General features: G+C 38.7%; 1 protein-coding gene across 1 annotated transcript in view; it reads left to right on the plus strand.

Annotated features, from left to right (window-relative positions):
* Positions 1–20,651, plus strand: part of galns (galactosamine (N-acetyl)-6-sulfatase) — a 35,420-nt gene extending 14,769 nt beyond the window's left edge. The window contains exons 12-14 of the mRNA XM_028443244.1: positions 7,507–7,628; positions 18,575–18,692; positions 20,167–20,651. Of these exons, the coding sequence (XP_028299045.1) occupies positions 7,507–7,628; positions 18,575–18,692; positions 20,167–20,253 (327 nt within the window). The 3' untranslated portion in view covers positions 20,254–20,651. The remainder of the gene's footprint in view (positions 1–7,506; positions 7,629–18,574; positions 18,693–20,166) is intronic.
* Positions 20,652–22,504: the final 1,853 nt, after the last annotated feature.

Consider the following 22,504-nt stretch of genomic DNA (forward strand, 5'->3'; position numbering starts at 1 on the left):
CTTTTATCTGATTTGCTCTGCCACATTCTTCCTCTTTGTCTCTCTTAACCCTACGCACTCACAAACACTTTGCCTGTTGTTTGGCATTATCTTGAAAACAGCTCATCAGTACACTGCTGTGTACACCACAGTGTAATGAATATTAATGAAAAGCCCCCATATCAGCAAACCTAAATCATTCATCAACCAGTTGACATGTTTGTTTGTTTAAACTCAAGAGGAAATGTTTCTTCTATTTGCATGTGGCAAAGCTCCATCAAGTTGTGTCATTTACTTGGATTTACTTTGACTCAATGGCCACGTTTACATGGGAGCTTTAATTCCTCTTTAAAGCGGAATGAAAGTTTATTCTTCTTTAACCTGACCTTGTAAACACATAATTCCTAATGCTAACTTAATTCCGAATTAAAGTTAATTCCTCTTTCTTGTAAACATTTCACTTCCCTCATTCCGCTTTAAGTTAATTGTTGTCGTTCTGTACAAGACATAATCCAAGATGACGACGGCCCATACTCCAGCCTAGACTATTTGATGAGAGCCTTAAAAGAGTGGATGGAAGGAGGCATAAACATGTAGACTTTCACACGGACACACACGGACTTATTAAACACACACGGACCTCAGTAAACACGGTAAAAGGAACATGCTTCAACGGATGGCAGGCACTAGGACCCGGAGGCGGAGTAAGCGCGTCCCTGTACTGCATGTACAGGCTGTAATATCACCAAGTTTATCATTTTACCTGTTGTTAGAACTACTATCTTTACCAGGGAGCAAACATCTATTCCTGGTGATTGTTTTCCAGAGGTTTACTGGGTTTTTACCAGTGATTAGTTCCTATCTCCTTCCGCTCCACCGTCCAAACTGACGCCGTGTGTTATTGTCGAGCTGCTGCTTCAAAACTACAATCAAAATAAAGGTGAAAACAGTTCTCATGTGGTCGTCTGTGTTATAGCCAACAATAAAAGATTTGTTATGTGTTTCTCCTGATAGACGTGATACGTCACGTTCTCCCCCCTGTCCAATCAGAGCCTTCCCAACCCCCAGACCTAAAGCGGAATTAACGAAAGCGGAATAAACCTGTTTTCCATGTAAACCTCTTTTGGGAATGACTATTTCCATGTAAACACGAAGCAGAACACTTTAATTCCAAATTAAAAAACATCATGTAACCGTGGCCAATGTGGAATATAAAACATCAGAGAGAACAAGACACCTGACAACGAGCAATGCACAGTGCGCTCCATGGTTTCTATTCCTCTCCTCTGTCCGTATAAAATCGTGTCCTCCTGTGCCCCCTCCATGGCGATACTTTTCCTGTGATCCAGTTTGTTTTATGCCCCATCAGTTGCTTAAATTGCTCTCTCCTTCAGGGCCGCTGAATCAATAGTAGCCTCCTTTGTCATCTCATGTGAACTGAAGTGGAACTTCACAAATAATGGCGTCTGATTGCCTGTGAGTTGGCCATCGATTGGCATGTGAGGGTTTTGTGCGAGTACAAGAGAGAACGTGTGCGTTATATGTAGGATTACCTGTACGTGTGCGTGTGTGTGTGTGTGTGTTACTGATCACCTGTAGGGTTCATTCAAGATGAAGTTCATTTAAAACTACCGCTGATGGACTTACACTCTGATTTGGACTCGTTCAATTTTCAAATATAAAAGAAAAACAGCTTTGGAGTATTGTCATCTGTTTGATTTAAACATTTCTTTATTCCCCCGCGCTGTATAACTAATGATCGATCAGTGCTATAATAGAAATACCCGTTATAAGTCTCCTCTTATTGAAATTAAACCCATGCTGCCTTGTATTCTCCTCCAGCTTTAGTAACAGGCTGAAATACAATTTGCCATTCTTGGCGCTTGTTGCCAATATAAACAGGGGAGGATATGTGTGTCTGTGCAGAAGAATGAAATTACAGGTTAATAGCTGGCAGCCTCTCCTGGCTGTGTTCATGCAGCTCTGCCATGAGGAAAATGAGAAATTTCACAGGCTTAAATGGCTCTCATCAAACTCTCTTGAGGCACTGTGGTGATGTTTATATAAAGAAGTGCAGCTTGCCGTGACTGTCGGGGATTCCATCGTATTTAGATGTTGCTGCAGCTCTAATATCAGTGGTCGCTTCTTAAATGATGAATAAAAACTAAAACTTGTTGTTTTTTTGTCTTTCTAGGAATGTTTTACGCCTGTATTAGATCCATCGATCATTTTATCATAGGATAAACATATGTAATTTTGGTACTGTATACAGTACTTGGGAGTCACCAGGTGAGAATTTTGTCCTAAAGAATTGTGTAAATTTAGGAAAATAGGTTGATCTATGCATTTATGTCATTTAAACAAAGCCAAGTTTAATATCAGTGTTCCATGTAACCTCCAATCTCCTTCATTTGTATCGCTGCTGGATCATCTGTCACTGTAGTATGTAAAGCATGCTTCATTTGTGCTTCTTTCAGGGTTCATGCTATTTTTACGCTTCATTCATGCTTTGTGCTTCGTTCAGGGTTCACAATTTGTGGTTCGTTCATGCTTCATGGTTCGCTTGTGGTTCATGCTTCATTTGTGCTTCGTTAGGGTTCGTGCTTTTTTCATGCTTTGTTCATGCTCTGTGCTTTGTTTAGAGTTCGCGATTTGTTTGTGGTTCGTTTATGTTTCATGCTTTGTTTGTGCTTCGTTAGGGGTTCATGCTTTTTTCTTGCTTCGTTCATGCTTTGTGATTCGTTTGTGCTTCGTGGTTCGCGTATCGTTTGTGGTTCGTTTGGGGTTCATGCTTTGTTTGTGCTTTGTTAAGGGTTCATGCTTTTTTCATGCTTCGTTCATGCTTTGTGGTTCGTTTGTGCTTCGTGGTTCGCGTATCGTTTGGGGTTCATGCTTTGTTTGTGCTTTGTTAAGGGTTCATGCTTTTTTCATGCTTCGTTCATGCTTTGTGGTTCGTTTGTGCTTCGTGGTTCGCGTATCGTTTGGGGTTCATGCTTTGTTTGTGCTTTGTTAAGGGTTCATGCTTTTTTCATGCTTCGTTCATGCTTTGTGGTTCGTTCGTGTTTTGTGGTTCATTTTTGATTCATGCTTTGTTCGGTGTTTGAACCCACTTTTAAGCCACAAATCCCGATTGAACCTCAAACCCCGAACAAGTTATTACTTTTCGTCCGTCTTACTCTAACTCGTCCCGCAGTTGTCAGTAAGTTGGTAACGTATCAAAACGTGCGGATCATTTCTGGACATTATCCCATGTTTTGGCATTTTTTTTTAATAATTTTTGGACTTTTGGTTGGGGCTAATTGTGGTAATTGTAGGGGGCTGAGTCATGGGGGGCGAAGAGAAATGCTGGCTCCTGATTGGTAGATGATGTTGGGTCCAAAGCAGACAAATAGTGTTGGGTTTCAGCTATGCGTTTTCACATGCATTTTCTTCAGGAAATCCATATATTCCAGTCCATTTCCTATCAGAATAAAGAAATTTTAAAACATTTCTTAATTCTGGGCATTATGCCTGAAGCAGTAAGACACACCCAGTCAGGAAGAGCATAGCGCTGTGCAGTGAGTGCCCATCTGTCAATCAAATGACAACAGCCCTGCTCTCCCACCATGAGCCTCCCATCACCTCACGCACACACATAAACCAGGAAGATGCACAAACAGCGATAAGAAGTACACATACTGTACGTCCGCACACACACAGAGACAGACAGGAATACACACATGATGTGTATGTACATACACACATAGATTGATGAACCCTCTGATTAGCACGTAATCTGCTCTTTATAGAAGCACAGAGTCGAAAACATTACCACTGAAGAAAGGCGTTCCACATTGGAGCTGTCAATCAATGCTCACTGAGGGCTATGATTGGAGGAAACTCTCCTGCCTCCTCTCAGCACGATGGTCCAAATAATCTGCCTCAGCCAATAGCAAAATTAAATTGTAATAGCCGGCGTTCAACCCTTAGAGGGCAGTGACTTTGACATTTTACAACTAAATACACTATATTTAGATACTTTTACTAGAATGACCAAAAAGTGTCCACTAACTGAAACTGTATGGAAACTATGGTTAAAAGAATGACCCAGTGAAAAAGTTCACCGAAAACAATTCTTGAAACTTCAGAGTTTGTAAAACAAACAATAACTTTCCTTTCTCCAAAAATCCTTTCCTGTCACTGTTGGATGCTCCTGCCCCTTATCTTGTAATGTCCAGCTCCTGTTTGAAGGCAGCAGTGCCATATCAGTGGTTTTAATGCCATTCAAGATATGGCGGTCTGGCTGAAATTTTGTGGGTTTAAGAGACGGAACATTGATAGGCACCGTCCGCCTTTCTCCCTACTCCTAAGGGATAAGGATTTTTTTTCCTATTCTTTCCTGCATTTCTACGCTGTTGACTTCAAAAGGCAGAGCTAGTGAGAATCAGAGGAAGCTCTGCAGGGTTGGGGGTATGTCTCCTCATATCGTTTCTTTCTCCTCTATATGTATTTTGAGGTCCTCCTTTGAACGATCTCAGAGGGGGGTAGCACCATTCCCGTACAGATGAATGCTTTTTTCAATATTACTTGTGCTCATCAAAGTGTGTGTGTGTGTGTGTGCGCGTGCGTGGCTGATCTCCAGGGGGTTCTGACTGAGTGTAGGACTCAATCAGGTTGCGATCACTGCCCCGGTACTGGGAAAAGAGCAGTGAAGGCCTAGAGAGATAAGGACGAGGCAGCAAAAGTCTCTTGTTTTACAAGTGACTAAAATCCCTTCTGCCTGTGCCGACATGAAAGCATGACACGCTGAAAGCCGATATGCATACAGACAATACCACAACAAGATGTGGCTATCAGTTTGGGATAGCAGGTGGTGAGAATCCAAGATCTAAACTCTGAGATTTGCACTTTTTTTTTTGTTTTTTTTAACCTCCGTAAAATAGATGTTTATTAGCAGGATTTCTCAAAAAGTTCTGAATGGGTTTAAATGAAATTTAATGAGTTTATAGACAATGTCAAAAGGAACTACGAGTTTGAAGAACAAACTTTTAGAGTTGTGTGTGTGTGTGTGTGTTAGAAACGTATTATCCAGTTACACTATTAAAGCTTCTGGCGACAATAAAAATATTAAAAATAAAAATTGTACCTGTATTTCATCCAAAAGTTACTCTCATCCACGACTGATGCCAGCATGCCCCAAAAACACTGCCAAAGTGACAATTTTGGGGTTTTCACTGATTAAAAGTTGTTGACACAACAATAGTGGATGTTGATATTTTGGTTTTTCACGGAAATACCCGAACATGGCCGAAACATGCCTAGTGAAGTCTTATCACAAGGAACGCGATAAATAAACCTGAACAAAAACTACGACAAGCAAATCACTGCCTTGAGTGATTGAGAATGAAGCAAAAAACCCTTTTTAAAGAAACTTTTCCGCTTCGGTGCTGGCTTTGCCTTCTCCTACGTGACTCTAAATCCCACAATGCAATGCGTGAAACTTTTCCGAAGTTCAAGTCACGTGACAATTTTACAACAGATCCCTTGCGAGCAGCAATTTCAACCTTTGTGGGCAAATTCGCTCTGAGGTTTATTCTCCAGGAGAATATGTAGTCCAAAATGAGTTTAATATTGTTCAGGGGACACAACCTATACGATTTACCTGTTTGTAATTAGTGAAGGTATACTGGTTTCTTACTAGAAATTATCCTTTAAAGTGATATTTTTTGCAAGTTTTTTCCCTGCAAATTTGAATTTTTTTCTTCTAAAGTTGAAATGAACATGCACATCTGATATGTTTTTTTTCTTCCCCTTTTTAATTTTTTTTATTTGTGTGTTTTGTGTAGAGAAGGAAAAACACTGAACTTTTCTGTGTAGATGAGACTTTTTTGTTGTCACAGAGTAGCCCCTAAGTTACCATAAAACAGCAAGTTTAAACAGTTTCTGTGAAATTATAAGAGCCAAACATTTATTGCCTTCTAAATAACACTAACTACAATTTGATAATGGAAAAATAAATATGGAAATCATTCTTAGGGTTTATTTTTCAAGTTTGCATTGGTTTATTTTATATATATATATATAAATCATAAATTTATGATGCAAACTGCATTAAAGAGTGCATGGTTTAACAGCAAACCTGACATATGCCCTTCACTGTGTTTTCATTTGATAACTTGCCTCTTGCCATGTGTTAAACTGATAAAGTTTCAGCCCTGTATGTCTTTATTGAAAACAAAGCAAGCAAAAAAGATGGGCAGATGGATGTGTGGGTAAATGAAAGTCTTACTGTATTATTTAATCATAGTGCAACCTTCATTTATAAACACACGGGCCCACATTTATCAACATTTCGTGAAAACGGGTGCAAATCTGAATGCACATTTGGTTGTACGTCAGGACCAACGTCTGATTTATGAAACAGTATTTGACCAATTCCAGCGTACAAATGATCGGGTTTTGATGAATGCGGCGGCTGAATTTGATAACTGACATGTCACGCCCTCAAATATCAAAGTTTCCGAGATGAAAATCAGCATCCTCACAGTTGAGGTGAAGGAAAACAAAGATGTGCTTTTCGGTAGCTGGAAAACTGGATTGTAAGGAGCTCATTTTAAACGCTCTGTAGAAGAGAATAACGGAGACAGTGAACAGCGTTTTTGTATTGGAGCGGTCTCCAGCTGAGGTTTGAATTCAATTCTCAATAACTAACAGAACTAAGTAACTTTTTCACTTTACTAAAGTAGTCGTAGTCCCTCCGAGGGTAATACACGTGTTTATTGGGTGATTGGGGGGTCTTTCATCTCCCCCTGCTGTCTCTGGCCAGAAAACCACCCTTGCAACTTTCCCTGCCTCTGGACCGGTACCAGTCTCCCAGCTCTGTTCTCGTTCTCGTGACAACGCGTACGGCTTTACGACAGCCTAATACGCACTAAAAGTGAGTTCACACCGAACTGGCTGATCACTTCACTGATCATTTACAGCGCCGCTTTTACGGTATAAATGATCAACTTACGGAGTTACTAAAGGATGAGTTCACTCAGAATGTAGGCGTATTAAGAAGGTAACCGCTTTAATTTTGTCCCGGTACATTTAGGAAGCCTACCGCTGCATGTCTCACTGTAGCAGGAGGGAGGGGCTGTTGCCTCAGGGGGTGCGGAGTGTTTACGACAGTGACATAACCAAATGGGACCTTTCGGGGAGCGCTAAGCGCAAGTTGCTTAGTTCTGCTTTAACCAATGCCTAATGATGGTTCAAATGAACATTTACTCATCCACAGCCTAAATGAGTAAATCCCTATATTTTAATCAAGACAATTCTTTACATTTTGGTCACAAAAAAGTAGATGAGTCAGGCTAGCGAGCTAGCTAGCATCACCCCATGAATTTGGTTGAATGCACGTCGTACGCTCAGATCTGAACATACGAACGTTTGATAAATGAGGACCATGGAAACCAGAAGAAGTCCTTCTAACTAGGGACTTGGTTAGCAATGTGCTCAATTATTACATATCTTCAATAAAAACACATGTATGTGTCTCTGTTCCAGGGAATTAACTTCTGTCCTGGTCAAGACGTACCTGGAGTGACTACACACACTCAGACTCAACACACACTGCAGCCGCTTGTTTTCCACCTGGGGCAGGATCCCGGAGAGAAGTTCCCCATCAGGTTGGTCACCTGAAGACACACAGAGCAAAGAGAACGGACAAATGAGAAAAGAGAGTAAGGCTTTGGAAAAGAGGACAGATAATTAGAATGTTGTTTTGCCCAAGTACAGATTGTGTTTTAGATCAAAGGGGGATTCATTGGCATGAATAGAAGGTGGCGCATTGATCCGCTCAGCTGGAGCACATCTGATTACACCCTTTTTGTCTTGATTGCAAACAGTTCCCTTTAAGATCAGTAGCTGGCCCTCAGCCCCGCTGTGTATAGTGGCACAGGTTAAAATTGCAAGATGAATCGTTCAGGTCTAAATTGAGAGCGAGTGCTATTTAATGTGGCTTTCTATGCCTCAGACATGAGAAAAAAGAGAGGGCGAGAGAGAGAGAGAGAGGAAAGGTTGAGCTAAGGTAATAAATGAAAAACAGAAGCAAACAAATGGCTGGAGATCTTTACTGTGTCCCAGTGTAACATCATGACTTTAAAAAAGGAAAGGACAAATTACACTTCATGGGCTGTGATTTAGTGTTTTATTACTGCTAAATACGTTCATTATTTCCCGGGGCTGCTGAAGTTAAAGGACGCAAAGTGTACCCACGTTTGCTGCACCAGGCCTGTGGCGTGCTGGCATAAATACCAGTTTCTATCACACTGATACACAACTGAGTACACACCAGTGATGGAGTCATTTACATTTTTCTATTACAATTATGTCCTCAATTATTAAAGTTCAATTACAACTCAATTATGGTTACGGCATTTTTTCCAATTAAAATGACAAATATTATTTTTCTTCTGAAAGTCAATTACAGTTACGTTCTCAATTACTAATATTAAAATTCAATTAATCACAATGACTGAGCCTTTTATAAATAACCCCATAGAACATAACCTTAGCTTTCTGTTAGCATCTCTTATGATAACGGGTCAGTTTTTACCCCTGTCTTAAATCAGCTGTAAAACGAAATAAAATGAAAGAAATAAATTAAATAATTTAAATTGTAAATGACAGTTTTTATCGAATGTAAATGCTACTTACAATTCTAAAGTAAATCATCTGAACTCAATTCCAATTCAGTTATAATTACAACAGCAACATGTTTTTTCAATTACAATTATAATCACGTCATAATTGTAATTAATCACCAAATACACAATTACAATTACAATTGACCCTAACCCTGGTACACACTAGGGATGTCCCGATACAACTTTTTCATTTCCGATATGATGCCGATATTGCATAATTGCGTCTCAGCCGATACCGATATTGATCCGATATCAGCATGAATCATACATACTTTTAATACTTTTTTTAATAAAAAAAATAATAATGACTTATTTTGTAGTGTGGAATGTTAGAAAAGGCTTGATCAAGTGATGTCACTCAAACAGAGAATAATAGTCAGCAACAGTAGGTATGAGAAAAACTCACCTATTTATTATTAACCAGTTGGTTACATACATTTTAACCTTCAACATAATATCTACACTATTCTATTATCGAATAATAAAATGAATAAAAAATGAATTGGAATAAAAAAATCGGAAATTTAAATATGAACCGATATCGATGTGGGATCGGACACCCCTAGTACACACATGTACAAAACAAAACAGAAGCCCAAATTCCTTTCTTCTCCTGCTCTAAATGTGCTTTCATTGTGAGTGTTGTAACTTGTATCCCTCACTGTACACAATGCTCAGCTTCTCATATATTGCTCTGGCCTCATCTCTTCCTTTCTCTCCCTGCTCGTGAAAGCAAAGATTGGATGATAAAACATTCATGTTGTTTTTCATTTGCTCAAATTTTAGCCTCAGCATTCAGTTGAAAGAATAAGAAAGAAAGAAAAAGAATGGTTTGTAAAAAAAAAAAAAAGACAACAGATCAATAATCAGTCGTGTGTGGTGCTGGGAGCTACGTGCACGTGCACATAGAAAAAAAGAGCACATCTCTGTACAAAGAGGTCAGTGAAGCTGACTCCAAGGTCACCTCTGAATGTCAAGGAGCAGCTCCGACTTCATGTTATTATCTTTTCTTCTCCAAACTTTTTGTTCCCCTCCTCCTCCTCCTCTCTCTCCACTTACTGTTATGCATGTCAGCTCACTTTCACCACTCAGCTGCCATCTCTGTGCATCCGCTGGGACTCCTCTGCCCCATCCTTGTTAAGTGTGTGTTTGTGCGCGTGTGTTTTGTCCGCGTGCTGTTAGCTTCCCCAGCTGGACTGGCTGCCTGGCCATCATTAATCTCTGTCTGCACCTAAAGAGCCACTTAAGATGATGTAGGGCCTGTCGGCACACATACCTTCACTACTGTCGCCAGCTATAATACAGCAAAGAAGACACACATTGTGCACACAGCTAAGCCGTGAAAGCTGTGTACATTACAAATGTGCAATCAAGTCCCACTGTTTAGGATGTTCTGCACTACTTTCTGTGGTATATTTCATTTATTTCACCATGTTCAACTTTAGGACATTTAGCCTGGGTCTAACTTGATAATAGATTTTAGTAAAGTCATTTTTAAAACTGATCTGTGTGTTTTTCCTCTATAGCCTAAGTTCCCAAAGTGGGGTACGGGTACCCCAGTGTGTACGCAAATTGTCATAGGGGGTATGTGAATGAAAATCAAAAACAATGGCAACATTGGAAACTACAATAGAGCAGTTGACGTTAAGGCTAGGTTAATGCGAATGCTAGGCTATTGCTAGGTTATTGTTATTGCTTGGATAATGCTAGGTTCATGCTAATGCTAGGCTAATGCTATTGCAATGTTAATGCTATTGCTAGGTTATTGCTATTGCTAGATTATTGCTATTGCTAGGTTAATGCTGATGCTATTTCTAGGTTAATGCTAATGATTTTTTAATGCTAATGCTAGGCTAATGCTATTGCTAGGCTAATGATAATGCTAGGCTAATTCTATTGCAATGTTAATGCTATTGCTAGGTTATTGCTATTGCTAGATTATTGCTATTGTTAGGTTAATGCTGATGCTATTTCTAGGTTAATGCTATTGCTAGGTTAATGATAATGCTATGATAAAGCTAATACTAGGTCAATATTAATGCTAGGATAATGTTAACGTTAGGCTAATGCTATTGCTGTGTTAATGTTAATGTGAGGCTAATGCTATTGCTAGATAATGCTAATGCCAATGATAAGCTAATGCAGTGCAATGCGGGCCAGCACCTGCATCCTCATTTGCATTTTCTTCAGGAAATGCAAATATTCTAGTTATTATTATCATTATTATTATATATTATTCCTCAACATGATAGGTAAAATTCACTGTAGGGCTACATTGTGAATAACATTACTTTATTATGTGTTTTAAGTGTGCAGGAGTAGGGGGTACATGGCTTCAGGTTAAATGTCTGAAGGGGTACGGGACTGTGAAAAGTTTTGGAGCCACTGTTCTCAAAGGGGGTACTTGGATTCAAAAATAAGAGAAAGGGGGTACTTGAGCCCCAAAAGTTTGAGAACCACTGCTCTATAGTACACGTGTCAAACTTAAGGCCCGGTTCCCAAATCTGACCATTTAGATTTGGGATTGGATCCGGATCAATATACTGATTCTGGATCAGTTTATAAAATCACTAATTCCGCATATTCAGCTCTTTAAGCTGGTTTTACAGCACCTCCTGCTGGTGACTTTGCATTTTTAAAGTGTGAATGATTATTTTACCATAATCACAATCCCAGATCCAGATAATTGTGAAGATCTGGTAAATTGGATATTTGGCACTGGTGGAGGTTTTTGCCCTCTGAGTGCTCTAGTTTAAAACGTTTTTAGCTCTAAAGCTGAATTTCAGTTTTCTGGCTTAAATGTGTTGAGTTCTTGTTACAGTTTGGGTGTACAGTGTTAACTTCACTAAGATTTAGAAGCTCAGTCAAGAATTCTGCCAACTATATATTAGATAACAAATAATCCTGTGATTAATGAGAAAAACCTTGCATTAATGCTTCAACAAAATAATTGACCTCGCATGGCATTTATTCATCTTAAATAATGAAATGATTGTTTTCTTTCATGGCATATATTTCTGTATCCAGTAAACACAAATATGTTGATTAAGTATAGAAGTTACCCTCATTTACCAAGGTACTGTAAATCTATATTACTTAAATTAATAAGAAAATGATCAAAATAGAAATTTTCCCATTGTACAATATCTAAAATATTCACCGAGCAGAACAGTGAGAAAACTCGTTAAACACACAAAATATAACGTGTAAAAAAAACAAATGTTTTTACTATAAAAAGGATGTTAATTGATCAAAGTGGTTGTTTTTATGTCTGAACACATTTGTAAAGCTTCAACGAATTCACTTTTTCAAGTTCACTCCACAAACATTTTTGCTCGTGTTCCTCAAGTTTTAACTTTGGCTTTTTTTTCCCCTTTTTTGGAAGCTCGAGTCTATTTTTTTTAATAAAGTAGTTTCTTGTTGGTTTACAACAGATGGAAATTAATGAATAAAATAAACATAGGTAGTAAAAGTAGCTAAAAAAACATACTATTTGCACCTTTTATGGCACATTTAGTAAATGATCAAGAAAACAGGCGTCAGTCGTCCATCTGTGCAGGTTGATCTACAACATGGGTCATCAACACGGTGCCCGTGGGGCACCAGGTAGCCCGGATGGACCATGTGAGGGGCCCTCAGCAGCTCTAGTCACCAATGAGCTCCATTTAAACTCTGATTTACTTTCCAGGATTCAAACTCATCTAGATAAATACATATGAGAGATGTAGTTGATACTTATTAGTTAGTACAGTGGTTCTCAGACTTGTTTGGCTCAAGTACCCCTTTTCTCTTATTTCTCAATCCAAGTACCAAGCATCCAAGGACTACAACATTTTGCTCAGTAAGTAAGTAAATAAGTAATCTTTGTTTATAAAGCGCTTTTCACAGGTAAAAACCACAAAGTGCTTTACACAAATTTCAGTATCATCCGTCTAAAGAGAACATGGAAGGGCAGTCACAAATAACATGGGAGACAAGAACGGGAGAATTGTGAGTCGCCAAGGGCATTTGAGGCGCCCCGTATTTAGATGAAAAAAGGAAAAACAACAAAAGGAGAGGTGAGGGCGAAATAACAGATTATGAACTGAATTCCCAAAAGGAGAAACAAAGTACAGAACCAAGAAAAACCTCTCAGCTACAAAAACACAGATAAAATAGCACACAGTCACGGTATATACAGGTGCTTAGAACACTTTAAAATCAACTATAGATCATAATGATGGAATGAATGAGTGATCACACACTTTTTAAAGAATCTCATTTTGTAAATAAGTGGAAATAAACAATATTTAGTGCAGTGATTCCCAACCTTTTTTTGGATCGTGACCCCATTTTGATATAAAACATTTCTGGTTACCCCAAAGACATTTTTTTCTAGAATTAGTTTTTGATCAACTAGATTCACAAAGTGAAAGTCTAGAAATACAGCTGTTTAAGATTGTGTGTTGTGTTACAAATGTTGTTAGTTTTGCAGACCTGGTGTATGGTCGGTGGTATGTTATATGTAATTTGAGATATATCAGATATATTTATAAAAATGCAAAGTCGATTTTCCATAAATACGGAAATAAAGTGTTTCATGTTGAAACCTCAACATTTCCTACCTTTTTAAGTTACTGCTAGCCTTCCTATCACCTTACCCTCGAATTAAAGTTAAAGGTCCAGTATTGTGCTATTTTTCACCCATCTTCAATTGTTCTAACAACCCCAACAACATAGTATTTGAGGTTTATTTTCCCGAACTCGCCTGTTTTCTGGAGTTTTAGCCATCTGAAAAGTCACTTTCAGAGCACTCCTAAAAACAGGCCATTTTTTGGGCCTTCGTGCGTGTGTGTTGATCACAGCAACAGCAGTAGTGAATCATTAACAGTCTTCCTTCTCCTTCTCACCTCTTCTGACCACAGGAATAATCAATTTAAGATGATAGTCCATTGTTCTGTCCTACCTCTGCGACGCATTGGGTCACAAACATGTGAGATCATCCCATAAAGGCGATACAAGGTGGTGTAACGGCTACTAAAAGTGAAACTGATTGTGAGTGCTCCTCGGTTTATCTATATACTGGATTTTATATATACATATATATATATATATATATATATATATATATATATATATATATACTGAACGCAAATCAACCTGCCTTCGCTATGTTTGTTTTACCTGTGAGGTAGCTCACAGTCTTATAGGGTAGGAGGAGTCAGGATTGTCAGTAGGAGGAGTTTCCACGTTTTGATGTCATCACGTGAGAAAAATCGAACTCGACCGTTTGGAGCTGACTTTTTGGCCCTCTGAATGAGGCTAAAGGAATGTATATCACTGTAGCAAAATCATTATAATGTGATTTTTTTTTTTATAATACTGCCCCTTTAAACTGTGAACATTTATATGTTATATTTAAGAAATGCTTTTTTAACTGGTAGCCCTTCGGACTATATAGTACCTATGAAGTAGCTCACAGTTTCAGAAAAGTTGGTGACCCCCTGCTCTACAGACTCCAACCAGGTCTGTGATTACTGTGAGACTGCATCTGACTAGTCCGAAGCCATTTCCTCCTTTGCCTCTCATCTCTGTGACCCAACACCCCGAGATTAACACATCCAGCCTTCCCACCATCTCCCTCATCTCATCTCCCCAGAGCTCCTGATCCGAAGTTGTAGCTTTAGCCCGAGCGCAGCAGGCAGCCGCGTGCAGCCTGGCCTCATCTGCTGCCTGCCACCAAGCGCTCGTGTCTCCAATCAATAGTCCTCACCAAAGTGCTCAATTTCCACCGGGGTGGAGAGAGCAGCGGAAGGGAGGGGGGAGGCAGGACAGATGTATTTGATTGTCTCTTCAATTCCCCCACCTTCTGCTACTTTGTGTGTGTGCGTGTGTGTGTGTGTGAATGTGTGTGTGTTCTTGCAATAGTGTTATGAATCAGTAATCAGAGCGGTGACACACCTGAGCAATGCCCCCCATCCCCCTCGGGTGCCATACATTATAAATCAAAAGACTCAATTTGCATAACGCCTGCTTATTATTCCAGATTTTGCCTCTGCACTTCTAAGCTAAGGGTTATAATCATGATAATGAGCTGTGCTGACTGTGGGCTTTTCATTATTTGTTTGCACAGGGGGTAAAAACAAATGGTATTAGTGTTATTTTAGAGATGCACACTGGATGATTTTCAATACATAGACAAAACACGGGAAAACTTTTTTTTTTTTAGTTTTAATGCAACTTTCCAGGCTCAAGGCCTGCTTTGCTTGCACACTTAGATGGACAAATTGAATGCTCTGATAAATCTGTCCTGCATTTCCTTCCATTAGGCCTCTTCCATCACTTATCACATAATGAATCATTACAATCAGTGGTGGGAATAGATAGGTGGGAAATGAAACATCCATTCTGCAGATAGAGATAGAGCAAAAAGCGACAGATGCGATTGTAGATTGCAAAAGCAATTTAATCTGAATGTCTGATTATTTGATTGCAGTAATCTGATTTTTTTTTTTTTTCCATGTGAGCTGAGGTCAGAAAGTTTCTCTTTTTTTTTGGTATATGAGGGGAAAAAAAAGTGTGTGATTTAAAAATAAATAAGTAAATAAAAAAGAAGAGAGACCAACCACTTAGAGTTCACAGGTTAAATTGTAAAAAGAAAATGTAAAAGAAGCAGGTGCTGCTGATGGAGGAGGCCTTTGCTGCCCTGTGGGAGATCAGGGAGGGAGGGTAGGTGGGAACCGGACAGTGCCTGGGGTTATTACTCTAATTGACACTTCACCTCACACACATGCACACGGTCCCCGGGGGCCAATCAGAGGGTTGGCTTTGCTGTGAAGAGAGGATGCAGGGCTGGCACAGGTGCTGCTGGTGAGGGTATCAGGGGTGTAATTGTACTGCTGATATTTGTCTATCCCTGTGTCACGCCACCAGCCACCAGACACCCCCTCACACACACACACGCACACACACGCACGCACAGCCCATTAACCCTACAGGTCCTATTGAGAGCAGCGTTCCTTTGAAAGCCTTCAGGGCCCCTGTGTTTTACACGCTGAATATAATAATGCACAGAGGTGCTCGGGCTCACTGGGGTCCGACTGCACTAATTGAGAGACAGGGGATGTGATAGGCCTTATATATGCATTGCCCTGCTGAGTGTGCATTCTCCATGGGTGTCCTAGTGGACAGCCTCTGCCTGTTAATGAGCGTAAATTTGTTTTTGTTCTTGAACGTTACCCCATCACACACGGTTCCACCAAATATAGAAAAAATTATATCATACAAATGATTTGTTTATTGGATTCCATTAGCTTCCACCGTGATGTTGCTAATCTTCCCGGGGTCCATCAAAAAAAGATTCTCGTACATATAAGAACAGAAAAATTAAAGACAATTAAAAATATACAGAAAAATTACATAAAAAAAGGGACATCAAGCCACATTTTCATGACATTAAAAAATACATGACCTTTACTGTACATTAAAATTGGTAAAAATATGATTTTAAAGATTTTTTAAATATGCACAAAGTTGGCGTGTCTTTCGGGTCCCTAGGCAATTTGTTCCATAAGTTAAAAGCTATAAAAAAGACAGACATTTGTAAATAGAGATTGGTGTGTTATAGACTTCCATTATTGTCTACCTTATTTTGTCTCTGTATTTTTTGTTGTTTTCTACTGTTTTTAACCTGTTTTCTGACGGTGACTTTGGGTACCTTGAAAGGCACCTTTAAATAAAATGTATTATTATTATGATTATTATTATTAATATTATAGTGTATGCATGTTCATCTCCAGACCTGCTTAAATGATGGGGAATTGCAGTGACAGATTTACTCTATCGAGCAAGTCCATGCTGACCTCTATAAGGCAGGACGATATGGATCCAAATTCATATCTCAATATTTTTCATCAAAATGGCGATATGCCATAATAAATCTTGATATTTTTAATTAACTAAAGTCTGACTGCTTACAGCTGCACAATTTGTGCCACTTTTGACATTTTCCTCCTGTAAGGGACAGCATGTGTGAGTGAGTTCTGTAGTGTGGCTTGTTAAGGAGTAGGTCTGGGTTAGGATGCACTAAAAAAATCCATTTAACTGTGCTTTTCCTGCTGTTCTGAGATGTAGCGAAAGCAGCGATTCTCAAAATGAGATTTTTAATACAAAATAAGCTATAAAATAAAAAATAAAAAACTGTTATAGGCAAGGGGCGCACTGTGGTTTAGTGGTTCGCACGTCCGCTTCACAGCATGAAGGTCCTGGGGTGGACACTTGGTCCTTTCTGTGTGGAGTTTGCGTGTTCTCCTCATGCAGCGTGGGTTTTCTCTGGGTACTCTGGCTTCCTCACAATCCAAAAACATGACTGTTAGGTTGATCGGCGTCTCTAAATTGCCATTAGGAGTAACTGTGAATGTGAGTGGTTGACTGTGTGTTGCACTGGCCAGGGTGTACCCCCACCTAACGCTCAATGATAACTGGAGATAGGCACCAGCAGACCCTCACGACCCTGAAAACAGGAGCGAGCGGGTCAGAAAATGGATGTATGGATGGATGTTATAGGCAATTTGTAATTTTATATATCACCAAAATTGAAATCGTGATATATTTCCAAGGCCTATTGAACCCAGAGTTAATAGGCCTTTAACTGAGCACCACATTCTGTTTCCTCAAACATGATTAATAAAACCAAACCAATGATTTTTTTTTTACAAGATCATCAGATATGTTCAAAACCTGTCAAATTACAGGCTGGATTCATATCAAATGATATTTTCTCCTCTGTCTGCTTCCAAAGAGCTCATATTGTTTTATACTGTAAGTGTAAAGAGACAATGGCTGTGTTTGAAATGACATATTACTGTACTACTCATACTAAGTCTAACGTCAAAATGACTCCAGTATGTAATCCGTTCACATTAGATAGTATGAAAAGATTGAGTATGCGAGAAATACCCGGATGTATACTATATCGGGACATTTTTAAGTATGCACGGTGGGAACACGACATACTCAACCGCCCCATGATGCATTGTGAGCGGAACGTAAAATCGTCCTGGGATCACTGCGAGCTAGTACTCAAACATCCCCTTTTCAAAACAAAAGCATCTCTTCTTGTCTTCCATTAGTTTTTTAACGCTTTTGTAAATAGGGCTCTTGTTTTGAAGCTAACTGGACGTTTTGTCAGTAGCACAATGGCGGGTCTCAGAAAATCTCCAAAATGTCAACATGAAATGTGTTTTTTTTTTTGTGAGTTTTATGGATCAAATGACCACATGCTTTCTCGCTTAAAATGTTTTCAGAACTTTCAAAGGTGGTGAATTAACGGAGATATTTAGCTTCAGTGTGCTTCAAGTTTTTGGTGTTGTAGGTTCCAAATGCATCTTGGGAAACTTGGAAGTATACTTCAGTGGGAACGCTCATCATCCTAATCATACTAATAGCATATAGTAGACAGTATGTACTCATTGAGTGTGTAGTGTGTAGTACACTGCCAATGTACAGTATGTGTGTCTATGTGCATTTAACACTTTTGAAGTGTACCCCAATAGAAAGCTTGTTGTTTTAATTTGCTTTGTTATTTTGGGCTGTTTTTTATATACAGGTTGAGTTGTTGGACGTGCTTGCTTGGGCTTGTATCTTCTATTGTTTTGTCCGGTTTGACGAGACTCTCCAGTTCTTTGCATTTCTTTGATTTAACCTGGGTTTATTGATACTTTTTTCTTAACTCTTATACTGTACGTCTCCTTTCAAGTCGTATAATCCTATTAGAACTCCTTTTACGTACTTGCCATTTTTTAATGACTATAACTATATTTTGAGAACTGAGCGTCTTTAATGTGTAAAGTGTAGTTACAATTCTTTTTGATCACAACACTATTTGAATCATCTGAAATGCAGTGGTGAGAAAAAGTGTTTTACTGACCGTGTGTTTGTGTCTGCAGCGTTTTGACGAAGGAATACCAGGATGTTCTGCTCAGGATCTCTCCTATTGTTGAGCACCATAAAAGGACTCTAATAGCCGGTGTGCCCCAACTCAACATGTGTGACCTGGCAGTGATGGTGAGAAGCACAGAAATATCACCAACCTTTTACTTTGACATGTTTTGAACCTCTTTTATGTCCTTGTAAAAATCTCCATGGGTTGGTTTTAAAAGGTCTCATGTCATGCTATTTTTCACCCATCTCCACATTTGTTCTAAAAACTCTAACTCTGTTTTCCAGAGTTTTAGCCTCTGAAAAATCACTTTCTGATCAACTCTACAAGTAATCTGATTTGCGGCCTACTTATGCATATTCATTTTTAAAACATAAATTAAACATGAATTTCACAGCATGCCTGTAAAAGGAAATGTTTCTTTCAAAATAAAGGACAAGTCCATCATCAGAGACATTTAGTATTTATTTATTTTTGACCAGCTGTCCGCAACCCACCCAGTGCAGGTCCGCGACCCACTTTTGGGTCCCGACCCACCAGTTGAGAATCACTGCTGTAGAAAATACATACATGGCACTGCGCGAAGGACGCTGAAATGCTCACCTTCGTGGGCGTGTCTGTTTACATGTCAATCACAGCAGAGAGCTTCCTGGGGGCGCGGCTTCTCCAGCTCAGTGCCGTGTCAAATTTGTCATCAAAGTGGGAACGCGTCATCAAATTGGAGCGAGGTGTTTGGGCTCACCCTGCCGTAAGACAGGAGCAAATCACCCTCTAACTAACGATTGAGGGAATCAATGATAAAAAACACTTTGAGCATGTGTATGAAGCCCATATAGCACTTTTATGATGTTTAAAGCACAGAAAAGTTGATTTAGCGTAACATGGGCCCTTTAAGGAAACTGACTTGTCAAAGAAACTCAAAGTTAAGCATGTTTGAAGCTCAAAAAGCTATTTTTTTTTAACTAAACAAATAGAAACTTGTCATCAATGCACTTGATGTAAAGAAAATAAAGGATTACCAGTACCTTTTGTAGGATGAGTCAAATATGAAAACAGCTCATGGCATCATAGTCACACTAGTGATCTATTTGCGTTACAACACTGCCACCTTGTGGTGTTAGAATGACCACAGCTCCCAGTTTGCCTTTAAGCCCTGATGTACAGTACATATAAGTTGTGTATAAAAAATGTGGCCGTTATTCTCATATTTTTAGACGTTTGTAAATCAAAGTACATGTTTGACCAAAGAAAGCTGAGGGAACTCTTTAAATTGCTGTGTTTTCTAATCCCTGCTGTGTTGCTTTAAGGTGCGTTAGTTAGTGACGCTGCCTCTGCAGGGATTTTGTAGTTCTCCCATATGGATTTTGCATGTTCTCCTTGAGCATGCATGTGTTTTCTTTAGGTAAAAGCAGTATAACTACCCCAGTGTTAAAAATTAGAGTTCAAAATTATTTGTTTTATGTTGTTTTGTGGAACATGGATGTGAAAACATAGATTGATGGACTTTTAAAAGCATTTCTCTGAACTCATTGTATAATAGTTTCCTTCATTTATAGTTTCATCATGTTTTGCCTTCGGTGACATCACTTTGTTTCACAGAACTGGGCCCCTGCTGGTTGTGAGAAGCTGGACAAGTGTCTGAAAGCACCCGCTTCTGATCCCTGGAAATGTGACTGGTCGCACTGAGAGAGTGAGATGCTCAAAAGTAAACCAGACTAAGACGTCAGAACATGAAAATGTGCCTTTACTCCAGAAAGACACACTAGTTTCATTTGGCTCTGAAATATTTTTATATAAATGTAGTGACATTGTCTAAAAATGAACCAAACAGTATTAGAATTTTACACACACACACATTCAGATGTTAAAATGTTAACACAAATTCTACTAAGGCAAGGCCTTATGAAAATGTATGTTAAGTAAAATTCAGGGGACGGATTTAGATATGCAAACTGCTTTTTCCGTCTCCCTTTCCGGCATGCAAAACGGTGTGATTTCTGCTCTGTATGTCAAAGTGAATTTCTGTGATTGCAACCATGTCGGAAATGAACTGAATAAATAAAAAAAATAAATAAATAAACAAAGCAAGTTGTTTTGCATATTTTTACAATCGTATTGTGTGTTGTTTTACACACACCTGTCTGCACTTTATGTATTCTTGTTGTATGATGATGATTTTTAAATGAACAAAATTGATTTCCACAATTACACCAGACTGTCTTTATGTGTGTGTGTGTGTGCGTGCGCGTGTGCGTGTGTGTGTGTGCTATAACTTGAAAAGTTATGAACGGATTTTGATTAAATTTTCAGGAAGTGTTGATAATGGGTCAATGAACAGCTGATTAAATGTTGGTGACGTTCTTGCTACCATAAGAAAATATATAGATATATATATCTCATTCATTTTCTCATCCACACTGTGGAACTCCTGTTAGAACATTGTTTTAGAACACTGATGATGTCATCAACAGTGATGTCATCAGTGTATGATCATGTACACAAACAGACACACACAGATGACCAACATACTTCCCAAAACGTGTTTTCGTCTTGGGGCAGTGTCTCCATGGAGACGTACGGATCCGATCGGCCGTTTTTGAAAGTCTGCGCTAAACGATCGCGTGTTTTTTTTTTGTTTTTTTTTGTTTTTTTTTATTGGGTTAAATTGTGCAGCTGGAGAATAATTTTGATCTGATTTGTGATTTTCTCTGTAGTTGAAAGAAAACCACTGACACATTTTTCTTTGTATTTTGTTCGTAGCAATAACAGCTTAAAGTCCCAACAAAAAACAAAAAAATGTTTGTTTGTTTGTTGTGTCCTTTCACTGAGAACCATTGGGTGCTAACATTCACTTCCTTCATAGCGAGGGAGGAAATGGCGTATATCAGGAAACGGCTTCTCTCAGAGACTGTCACTAAAGCGATGAGCTTGATAGAGATCAATGAGTTAATCTCATGCATTGATTTTTTTATGTTTATATTGTCTTTTCTCTGATATAGCATGTGCTTCATTGTGTCTGCATCAAAATAACTGCTGGTACAATGTTAGAAATATGATTAAACTCAACTCTCTCTATTCAGGATGCTTTCAGAGATATTTGCTATGATTGCTGTGGTCTGACACCTAATTGTTATCATTTTTGTAATATTTTAAAAGCAATTAGGCATTTTAAGGTATTAAGCAGATCAACACAGCAAAACAGTGAATGAGTCATGCGAGAATAAACAAAACAAGCACTGGTTATTTTAATTATCCATCATTTACAGTATTTACATCACCACAATTAGATAGAAATGAGATAATCCAGTAATACATTAGGTGCACAATTTCAAGTGTGCATAGTTTAAATAATTTGGATACGTGGTGATCCAACCCTCATTGTTAGGTTTGTAGAGCTGCAGCATCATAAAAACATCATTTTTAAACCAAAAGGTTTGCCAGTCAGTATAAATATCAACCATCAAAACAAAACAAATGGCTTAACACAATGTGTAAACTGTTGAAGAGATTGCCAAACACCATTTAAAATCAATGAAACGCCTCAGTAGTTCAGTAAGAATGGCCTCAACAGATTTTCTTTTCATTTGAAAATGTTCAATGTACAAAACTATATTTACATCCTCAAGGCCTCAACAGATACGACAATGTAATCTTCAGCAATCTGCGAATATCGTTCTATCATTGCAACTTCCAGCATGGTGGTGATCATGTGATGCATGTTGCTCTGGTCTCAGCCCATTTTCATGCTTTCAGTGTCTGAAAGTGAAAGTGAAATGTCCATGAGTTTGAGATTTCTGATTTGCATAATTATATTGGATATAGTCAATAATGAGCTAAAAATCGTACATCTATTGTATTGGGTATTGCAACAATTTCATTTCTAAATAGTTAAAGTGCTTTTAGTTTTCCTCAATAACAAGAAAAAAAAAAAAAAAAA

The sequence above is a fragment of the Gouania willdenowi genome, chromosome 3, assembly GCF_900634775.1.
Source record: "Gouania willdenowi chromosome 3, fGouWil2.1, whole genome shotgun sequence".
Lineage (NCBI taxonomy): Eukaryota > Metazoa > Chordata > Actinopteri > Blenniiformes > Gobiesocidae > Gouania > Gouania willdenowi.